The sequence below is a fragment of the Mercurialis annua genome, linkage group LG5 (assembly GCF_937616625.2).
Source record: "Mercurialis annua linkage group LG5, ddMerAnnu1.2, whole genome shotgun sequence".
Classification (NCBI taxonomy): Eukaryota; Viridiplantae; Streptophyta; class Magnoliopsida; order Malpighiales; family Euphorbiaceae; genus Mercurialis; species Mercurialis annua.
Genome location: NC_065574.1, coordinates 2,571,439 through 2,582,731, shown reverse-complemented (window position 1 = coordinate 2,582,731; position 11,293 = coordinate 2,571,439). Strand labels below are relative to the sequence as shown.

The window sequence follows — 11,293 nt, the reverse complement described above, 5'->3', positions numbered from 1 at the left end:
TATTAGATATAGGATGGGGAGTAACTTGGGAAAAAGTATTTTTTAGTACAATAATTTTATTCTTCATTGTATGAGATTGCAAATCTAGTTAGTGAAAATTTAATATGAAATCAATACGACATGTCTCGGTTTATCTTGATTGTGTTTTACTTTAAATGTTATTTTTTATTCAGCTAATTTCATTAATCGATTGCTTAGATAATAATTTAGGTTAATTTTGATTATTAGTTAATAATCAGTCATCGTGAAAATGATATTTTATTCATATTACTACGATTCGTACATTAATTTTTCATATCAATTACATCTCTGTTTTATGCTTTAAATGAATCTCTTTGAAATTTACAGAAATTTAAGAACATTTTACACTTACAAAATACACTTCTCAAAAGCTTGTCACCTTACAATTTTTTCATAACTATATTACATTCTCACATCACATCTATATAATAAAATAAATATTTGTATACCTAAGTGATAAAACAAGCATTACTAGCCCAATTTGAACTAGTAATAACTTACTGTAAATCCTCTATAAAAGTTACTGCATAAAATATATTTATTTACAAATTTAATCTCAGAAAACACATCTATCTGGTCTGAAAGTTGAGTGTCCTTATGGCATAAACATAGACAAATGCAAAGAAGACAGTGAATCCAACCAAAACTGCAGCAATTGGTCCCATGAAATCTGGATCATAGCCGTAAAAATCTTGAATATAGTCTCTAATTTTAGACTTTTCCAACATTCCTGGAACTGTAATTAAGTCTTCCGCATCGCGGTATTGCGACAGGATTAGTCCGTATACTGTCCATGCCACAGGGCAAATCCAGTAGTACCATACCCACCACTTTGGAATTTTCTGAACAATAATGATAAAAATGTTAATATTACTTGTAATGTAAATATTAAAATGGATAATTAATCAATTTATTTGTACATACCGGTCGCGGGATGAAGAAGCCGGAGAAGAGATTGAAAAGTGCATAGAATGTTGCTGCAAAAATGGCTGCTACTTGAAGATTTGGCGTGACGGAAACCGTCATCATTCCGTAGTATGTGAAGTAGAGGAACGAGAAGAAGGAAATAAAATAGAACCAGAAGAATTTGGCTACGGTCCATTCAAATGCTAACATTGCATACACTATCAGTGAATAATATGTTGTTTGAAATAGCACATATGGAATTTCGCACACAAACTGCAAGTCAAAACAATTTAACACAAGTCAGTTTACATTAATTTTTACGTATGTTGCACGGAAACTTGTAGAGTCTTATATTTTGTCTGAAACTTTAAAACTTTACAATTTATAATATATTTTTTTAAAAGATAATATCATTTTTTTCGTTTTTTATTTATGCCATTTCATTTCCGTACAACGTAGATTCTGATAAAGTTAATGGTTGTTTGTTCAGCTTACCTGTCCGAGGGCATAAGGTAATGAAGAGTACATTCCGGCTGCTCTTTCGCGATAAAATACACTTCTTTCAATCGATATAATCGGCTGTATTGTCGAGCAGTTGTTGATACCAATAAACAAGACAGCAGCATACATTGCTCCAATGATTGTACTCAGGTCACTTGAGCTATCCCTGCAATTTCAATTATAGATAAAGCAATTTGTTCAGAAAAACTAATACATTAACTGTTGCAATATTATATAAAAACGACGAAAAAGCTACAGTTATAAAATAAATTAGTATAAAATTATAGAAAAATCTATTGCAGCGGAAGCAAATGTAGCAGATTTAAAACCGTACGGTACCTTTTAGTGCCAACTTTCCAGAAAATAGTCCCAACCATAAGAGCAGCAACTAAAGTGAAGCAGTATCTGACAAGGTTATAATCAGGACTTCTCCAGTAAGTCCACCACTGTTTCCAAAGACAAGACTTGAATTGTCCCCAAAAAGATTGAGAATACTGAGTTTCGAAATAAAGATCCTTTGCTCCGGTAGGCGGTACGCTTAATTCCTTTGCTAAACCCTTGTTTCTCCTGTTCATAATAAGTCAGTTTAACTGTCAGAATAATCTGATTATATTGACCCAAAAATACACGGTTAAATATGGAATTGTTTTGACATACTGGTGTAAGGCTGATTGCTTGTAATGTTCTGCAAAATCCATTCCGAGTCGAACCTCTGCAGCTATTGAGCTCACTTCTAACATCCATGTCGCCGGGTTGTACTTTTCTTTGATTTTCGGGATTCCAGGAACCGCCTGTAATGTGTCAATGAGCATAGAGAATCAGATTACATGTTTTTTTTTTTCAATTTTCAGACAGGACGAACAAAAGTTTTCAGGTTAGAGGTAAATTTTTCTACATTACTATAGGCCTTTTACGGTTATCATCGTTTCATTTTGTTATATTTTGATAACCAAACATTCATTTTTAGATCAACAGAAAGTTAAACGATGATAACCGTTAGGCCAAATGTTGTAAAAAGACCAAACCTTTCACAAAAGTTTCACAAAAGTCCTGAACTTTCAATTTTGTCGATTTTGGCCAAAAACTGATTAGTTGGTTTCACAAAAGTCCTGACCTTTCAATTTTGTCGATTTTGGCCAAAAATGGATTATTTGGTTTCACAAAAGTTCTGGCCTTTCAATATTTGGCATGCCACATAGGTGTCACATAGGTGTCACATAAGCAAATTGAAATCAAATTGAGAGTTGGCCACAATTGAAACCAAATAATTTGTTTTTGGCTAAAATCGACAAAATTAAAAGGTCAGGACTTTTGTGAAACTTTTATGAAAGGTTTGCCATTTTTACAACATTTGGCCTAACCGTTATGTAAAAAGTCTATAGTTAGTGAACTTGCAATTTTTTTAACCCTTTCAGGTTATAAAATACATACCTCAAAGTATTCAATAATCTTGTGGGAATTTGTGCCTAAAGGTCCTGAGTATATAACTTGTCCTCCTCTCTTCATCAGTAGCAACTCATCAAACGATTCAAAGATGTCGATACTAGGCTGATGGATCGTACAGACGACGGTTCTTCCGGTGTCCACAGTGTTTCTGACTGTTCTCATAACAATGGCTGCTGCCCGTGCATCGAGACCGGAAGTCGGTTCGTCCATGAAAATAATTGAAGGATTAGCTACAAGTTCAACAGCAATTGTCAACCTTTTTCTTTGTTCTGTTGACAATCCTGTAACTCCTGGAAGACCAACTAGTGCATTTTTCAGATTGTCAAGCTCTACCAATTCCATCACTTCATCCACAAAGATCTGTTCGAAAGCAAAAATAATTTAGCAATTCTTTCCGGTAATCTATAATTTCTATTTCCAAAATACTACGAGAAATACTATAATTCGTAACAATAATTTTGCTGCTAAAAAGTATTTTTGGCTGTTATTATCATAATATTTTTGGCTGTTATCATAATATTTTGTTGATCGTTACTTAAGACTATTTTATTAGCTGCTGTATACAATACTTTAAAATTTTAGCATTTTTAGCATAAAAATACTTAGTAACAATATTGGTATTTTTTGAAGTGAAAAGTGATGAAAATTACCATTTTATCCTCTTTGCTAACTTCTTTGGGAAGACGAAGGAACGCGGAGTAGATTAAGGATTCTCTAACTGTAACTTGGGGTGAGTGGATATCATTCTGCTCACAGTATCCTGAAATTCTGGCAAAGGTTTCTTGTACCTTGGGAAATCCTGAAATTCTGATATCACCTTCGATGTAACCACCGGTTTTCCGTCCTGCCAAAACATCCATCAATGTTGTTTTTCCTGCTCCACTTACTCCCATTAGTGCTGTCAGAACTCCAGGCCTAAATGCACTTGTTACTTCCCTCAGTAGTTGCAGTCTGTCCTCTGCAACTCCTTGTTGCTTCATTTCCTGTTGTCACGGAACGAATAGGGGCTCGTAAATAAACACATTCGCAGTTTCAGGAAAAAACCGAGATTTAAGGGATTGATTCTTACGGCAGGCATGTCGACGTAATAATTGACACTGTCGAATGACATGGCTAGTGGTGTGAATGGAAGAACCATTCCTCTTTTGGCCGCAACGCCATTAGCTGCCTCGAGTGATGAATCTGCATTTCGATTCAGTCCATTCGGACTGGATTGACTGCTCATTCTTTGCATTGCCATGTCCCCTGAAATGTTTAGATTCCAAATATTAATCTGTAAGGATTTTCTTAATTGTGTATTGAAATGTATAAAATTTTGTGTTCCTTACTTGTATTGTTTCCATCAGAAGCAGATAATGAACGAGGAAATGTATCTTTCTGTGACTGTGTCATTCTTAATCTCGGTTGACCGTTCGAGTCTTCCTCGTTTTCCATTTCCATTGCTGTTTCCTCAGAGATTACGGCTTGTTTCTTTCCGGGAGCTATTGTATATCACGGACATGACGAAAAATTTAGCTACTTCAAAGAAGAAAAATTCAGACAAAAAGAACACTGTTGCACAGAGAAACCCTTTTGAAACTCCGAAACATTTCAGTTTCTGTCACGACCCATTTTCATGAATCGTGACCGGCGCTAGGGCATGGGTAATGTAGTACCAACACCCGTAGCTAGCCTTTCTTATAACATACAATTTAATTAAACCTGTAGAAAACCAATGCTCGGGGGCAACCGAGACTTCAGCCTATTTTTAGACTTAGAATTGGATAAGCATGTTATATTAATTATTGAATATTATAACTGCTTCAGTATTTTTCTTTAAAGCATTTTCGTTTCCGTGCAACATAGGAAGAACATTACGAGTATGACGGAAACTTACCACTCAAGTACATGAGAGCTAAGGTGAATAAGACATTGAAGAGTACAGCAAACCCTAGAAGAGCACCAGCACCAATCCAATACCAGTTCTTGTTTTGGAAAACATCAAAGTTTTTAAGCACCGCAACGCCCAAACTTGTCGAATTGTCTGCTGCCTGTAATGCAATCTAAATAACTCAAACAAAATTCTGAAAAGGCTACTTCTATTGAACAATTGATTGATACTACTTCGAAACATACCCGTTTATTCATCCATCTAGGCGCGTACATTTCGTTCACAGCAAAGGCATTGTAACCATAAGTCAAAGGTGAAATCCAGTAAGCCCATTCCCACCAACTTGGAATCTGACTTTTAGGCAGAATGAAGCCACCAAGCAAGAAAACTAGAAGCAGAATAAGAACACCGCCGGTGTTGGCTATGATCATCGTCCGACAGACAGCAGCAATAAGCTTAAACAGCCCAGCAGCCATTTGTTGAATCAGGAATATCAGTAGCAGATGCTTGAAGAAACTGAAAATGTAGCATACAATGTAAGAAAAATAACACTTCACCAAAACCTATAGTTAACAAACATTGTTATACTATGTTGCATATCGAATCCTAGTTTCCGCAGTTTCTATTTCAGCGTTTTTCGCTTCAGTGCAACATAGTTGTCATACTATGCTGTCCAGAAACTTATACAGTCCTAGATTCTGCATTTCAATTCCGTTTTCAAAAATGCTTCTGAGTCCTGACACTCCAGAGCATTTTCTGTTTCAGCGTTTTTGTTTCCGTGCAAACATATTTATACTAGAACTTGTGTAAGGAAGAATAAGATTACCTGCTAGCCTCAGGAGCAAAACCAATGGAGTAATAAGTGATGCCGACCCAAACAACAGATTCAATAATGGACATAGGCAATTGAAGCAGAAAAGTTGGGAGAGTAAAAGTCCAAGGTGGATGAAAAAGAAGGTCTCTCTGCTTATAAAACACCGGCAGCCGCGTAATCATCAGAGAAAGCTCAGCAATACCGTTAAACATATTACAAATCATACTAAACAAAACCGCGCCGATGTACATTGCCCCGTCGCCTTCATTCCTCGTGTGCATTCTCGGCTTTATAAACACGGTTGATGCTATGATTGCAACTATAATAAGTTGCACAATCTTGGAGACAAAAACTACTGAATTCCTTTGAATTAGTAGCCATTCTTTATCCCAGCAAGTTTTGAATAACTCTTTTTTGGAGACTGAGTATTTTGAGAATGCTAGAGCTGCTTTATGGCCTTGAGACTTGTCAAATGGTACTGAGAGATCATTATCTAGCTGCATACCGGTATGGAATTTCTTGAATCTTTCTGAAAATTCAGGCACTGAAATGTATCTGTATGGTCTCATTTTGTTTGCCCAGTATTGTTCTTGGTCTTTCTTTGAAGTAACCTGCAAGAATTGAACAGATTCAATTACATTATGTTCAATATCACTGCAATTAGCCCTGTCAAGACTTATGCTGCACGGAAACTAGACCCATTCTTCCGTGCAAAGTCGGGATAAAATATATGTGTGTTACCTCTTGCAAGAAATCTGCAGTGCCCTTTCGCTCAGGACATCGGAATCCGCAGCATTCGAAGAATTCAAGAATGTGGTTTCGTGGACCCTGATACACGATTCGGCCTTCCGACAATAGAATAACATCATCAAACAGATCAAATGTTTCTGGAGCTGGCTGAAGCAGAGACATCAACACTGTGGCCTCAGTAAGATGAGCAATTTGCTGCATGCATTTTACTATCTGAAATGTGGTTGAACTATCTAGCCCAGTTGAAATTTCATCCATGAATAATGTTTTTGTAGGTCCAACAATCATTTCTCCTGTAGTATCAAGATTTAAATAAACTGTAATTAGTGCATAGTAATTTTACATAGTTGACCATCATTGACATTTTACTTATCATCGAGTAAAACAAAATAATATGAGTCTTGAAACGTATCAGCTTAATTATGTTACATATAAATTTTTCGATTATATTTTATTTTTAAAAATGCTTAAAAAATTAAAATTTATATCTATAATTTATTATTATAAAAATATATCATTTCAGACTTCAGTGTCTCAGCATTTTTTATTTTCGTTTCTGTACTAAATAGTCTATGCTACTAATGTTAAAAATAATTAAAAATTAGATTGTTATTTGTTATTTGAATTTAAAATAAGTCAATATTCTATCTAAGATATTCCTATTATCTCTAGGTTAAAATATTTTAGTAGTTTATTCAGATTTTATTTGTTAGGAAATTGCCTATAAAAGGCTATGATGTGTTATTGTAAATTAATAAGAAAATCAGTGTTATTTTCAATCTCATTATTATTGTTCTTAAATTTCAACAACTAATAATAATAATAGAAAAAAAGTTTGCTTGTTACAAATTGGAGCCAAGAGCATAGAGTTCAAATATGAAAAAGAAGGTCATAAATTTTTTTAACAAAGACTAAAAATTCCATTAATAATAACAAATTGGAGCCAAGAGCATAGAGTTCAATCTTGTCACTAATATGGGTGTATAAAAATCATCTAAATCGAATAATTGAATCAAACCGACAAATATGGTTCGTTTCAGTTTGATATTATAAAAAATTTAGTTTTTCGGTTGGTATGATTCAGTTTTGGGTGTAAAAAAATTCAGTTTAGTCTTAGTGTGAAGAAAACCAAAAACTAAACCGAAAGGATCTATCGGATTGAATAATTTAATTCGGTTTGATCCAATTTGTTTTGATTCTGTTCAATATTTTAAAAAAGTCAATTCGATTTGAACGGAATACACCCATAGTCACAAATGAACCTGTCTCTAGTTTCATAGTATGGACGCATGTGAACATTTAGACTAATTATTAAGAGTATTCAAATGTTTTAAGCTTACTAAAAAAATAAAGTAGACTACTTAACTTTTCCAAGAAAAAAAAAGAATTTTTGTCTATTTTGATTGGAAGATATATTATTAAAGGGTTGGTGAGGAGAATTGATATTTTCCTAAAAGATATGGTCAAAAAGATAGTCTTTTAAAATCATGTTCCCACATAAACTTAACTAAATCTAATTAAAAAAAATTATTAATTGTCAATGTTTTTGCTTTTGCTTCTTAAAGTGTATGTCAACTTATTCTCTTATGTATTGAACCACAATCAATCTAATTTAATTAGTCAATAATAACAAGATATTAATAACAATTAAGAAATTAGTTAACCTGTTGTTACTCTTTTCTTTTGACCACCAGAAATTCCTCTAAGCATTTCATCTCCAACAATTGTGTCCTTACAAATATCCAAACCTAAGAGCTGTTCAATTCAAACAAATTATAGTTAATGCATGTTAATTACTCAATTAATTAGTCAATAATAACTAAAAACAAATATAAATTAAGATTTGTACGCTCGAGTCTGCACAGTGTAACATTCACTTATTTATTCGTGAAGGTAAAGAGATGAACTATTTCTGTTACGTAGCTCACGCGGGAATTATTTGACAATAATATATTAAAAAATATCACTATTCATGAGATTAGTAAATTAATATTTTAATTAGTAAAATTAGTTCACCAGCCAAAGTGGTATTATAATAAAGAAAAAAATTGAGATTAAATAGGCACTCAAAATCTAACAAAAGTGTATGACCCAATTCATAGAGTAGTAGGTGAGGAGAAAAATTTGACAAGTTGAATAAATATAATATATATTCATAAAATATTGGATTCGCCCTTTAATTTGGTGGGTTTGTTAGCTTCCAATTTTCCTAAAAAGTCATAATTAAGACCAATTATCATCTACATGCTCTTGATATTGTTCTTCCACATAAAATTAATAAATAATAAATTATTTTATTTTATTTTATTTGTGAATATGGTAAATCTAGAATCTTACTTTGAGAGTGTAATCGGTAAAAAGATTGCTTTCTGCTCCTTTCATTGCAGTTGCCTAAAAAAATTACAAAACAAAATTAATCAATTAAAGAAAAATTATATTAAGCATTTCACCATTTCTATGCTTAAGAAATTGGTTTTAATATTAATTTTTATTTATTACCTTCATGAAAAGGTCAACTTCAGCCTCAGGAAATATTCCTGCATCTTTTTCTCTTCTTGCAAGCTCACTCAAGAGATCTAAAGGAAAAATAATAATTAAATTAGTTCTAATATTAAGAAATAATCAACTAATTAAATTATTAAATATATAAAATTAATTAATTACCATGTCGAGTTCCAACTCCTTGACATCTGGCAGAGAAATCTAGGGTTTCTTTTACTGTCATGACTCCAACATGAACATCATTTTGGCTAATATATGCTGATGTCTTTCTAGGCACAAACTCATTCATTTTATACCCATTGTAGGTTATCTCTCCACTTACCTGTTTTAATTAAAAAAAATTAGTACTATAAAAAATTGTCATTTAATATTTTTAACTTATTTTTTTTACGGTTACAAATCTATAAGTCTTTTATAGAGCGGTTATCATCGTTTTATTAATATATTTTAATAGCTGAAACTTTTATTTTTATATCAAGATTACTATAGCAGTTTAAGTCAAACGCTGCTTATTTGACAATAGATACGCCGGATAATCAATTCATGATGTTGCTACATAAGCAGTTTTTGACGTAAATTGTTGTAGTAATCTTTCGTTAATACAAAATGAAAATCAAATTATCAAGATATATCAAATAAAACGATGGCATTCGTTCGGTAAAAGACTTATAATTCAGTAAACGCGACAAATTTAAACCCGACACCTAGTAAATGTCATTTTCAGTACTTACCCTAAGACTTGGGTCCAACTTTCCGGCCAATGCTAGCAAAAGGGACGTTTTCCCGGAGGACGGAGGACCCAATAGTAGAGTCATTCTATAATAACAAAATAAAAATGTTAATCAGTCACTATAATTTTGATATTAATCACTTTTTAAGTAATATTTAATTAATGTTTAAAATTATAAAGTTAGTTACCTTGATGGTTTTAAAATGCCAGAGGCATCTTTAAGAATAGTGAGTTTTGTGGTCTTAGCCAAATTAATTCCAAATAAACCTATAACTGACTCTGCAATATTTCTTGCAGCATTTGGCAGACTTGGAAGAGCCCTGCTTCCAATTTGACATTCTGCTTCAACTGTTAAATGTTCATATCGAACTTCCACAGCTGGAAGTTTTATTCCAACCCTACAATTATACAAAAAAAAATACATAAATTTCAAAAAATACGAAATGTTCGAGTCAAATTATGTCAGGTGTCGCACTATAAATAAAAACTTTAAAATTCTATATAGTAAACTATAGGTTCAGCTAAGAATTTATGTGAAGACATATTTTAGCCTCGGATGCACTAATAACTAAAACTAGATATAGACAAAATGATATATAATTTAAAAAAAACAGCTATTTGTAGCTAAACATGAATATTCTTCACATTAAAATTATAGTGCTAATACACTTCATTACCATGCTAAGCAAATATATATATATATATATATATATATTCGATTTTTTTCATGAATCACATAATTTATCACTTTTATGGTGAATATATAAAAAAAAACTACTTAATTATCATTACGTAGCTCATGCATTTGAAAAGGCAAACTGAATTTTTATATCTATAATTTTAACAATTTAATTAAATATTATATGTTTCTAAAATAAAATTTGGATTGTGAGGTCCTTTTATTTTGCCTATCAAAAGTAATAAAAAAAAAACTTACTTATCAATCCTCTGTCGAAATTTTCTCAAGAACTTCTCATTATCTTCTTCAGCAACCTTAAAAATCTTATCAATGAACATTTGTCGATCATTCATATTAAGCTTAGCAACATCAACTTGTTTATGAACTCCTTGAAATTCATCGTTATCCTCAAAAGTTTGCATGATAGTTGTCCTTAACCTATCATAAGTTGGCAATTTTTCAATGGCAGCCCATTTTAAAGCCTCTTCGTCTTCCTCAGCATGTCGACTGCTTCGTCTAGATTGTCGTCCCCCGGAAAACACGTCGTCCATGCTTCGGCTAAAGCTTCTGCTTATGCTTCTGTTCATGTTCGTGCTCACTCTCCTACTTGTAGTTCTTAATTTCTCCATTCCGTCCATTTTTTGTGTTCAATTTTGGATTGAATTGAACAAATGTTTAGAGTAAATGTATTTTGGTGAAAAGAAAAAAAGATTGTGGTGGATAAAGAAAATGTTGAAGTGGTGTGATGTTCAGTTTCTGTTTTCTTTGTCTCCACAACTCTCTCTCTCTAGCTCTCTTGGGTTTGGGGGTTAGAGAGAGATATGGAAGTTGTAGTAGAGACAGGTAAGGATGATAATATATATTTATAGTTGAGAGAAATTGGAAAAAGGTTGCCAAGTGAGAATAATTCAATATTGTTTTTGTGGTTTAATGTATACTACGGTACTAAATATTTTTCTCATGCGTCGATTTGGTATTTTATTTATAAATTTGTACCTTTTCATATTATTTGTTTTATTTTTATTTCAAATGATGGTGTCTAATGAAATTCAAGCCGTTTGTTACCGACATGGC

General features: G+C 32.6%; 1 protein-coding gene across 1 annotated transcript; it reads right to left on the bottom strand.

Moving 5' to 3' along the window:
- Positions 1-369: 369 nt before the first annotated feature.
- LOC126682433 (ABC transporter G family member 29-like) lies at positions 370-11,045 on the bottom strand. The gene is made up of 20 exons (XM_050378122.2): positions 10,478-11,045; positions 9,729-9,938; positions 9,542-9,626; positions 8,973-9,132; positions 8,808-8,884; positions 8,646-8,699; positions 7,973-8,063; positions 6,300-6,601; positions 5,571-6,169; positions 4,990-5,260; positions 4,751-4,904; positions 4,203-4,355; positions 3,944-4,119; positions 3,525-3,857; positions 2,860-3,234; positions 2,086-2,219; positions 1,768-1,995; positions 1,423-1,594; positions 946-1,200; positions 370-863 (listed from the first exon to the last, which is right to left on the bottom strand). Exons 1-20 carry the CDS (start codon positions 10,855-10,857, stop codon positions 591-593), a joined length of 4,482 nt encoding a protein of 1,493 aa, XP_050234079.1. The 5' UTR covers positions 10,858-11,045; the 3' UTR covers positions 370-590.
- Positions 11,046-11,293: the final 248 nt, after the last annotated feature.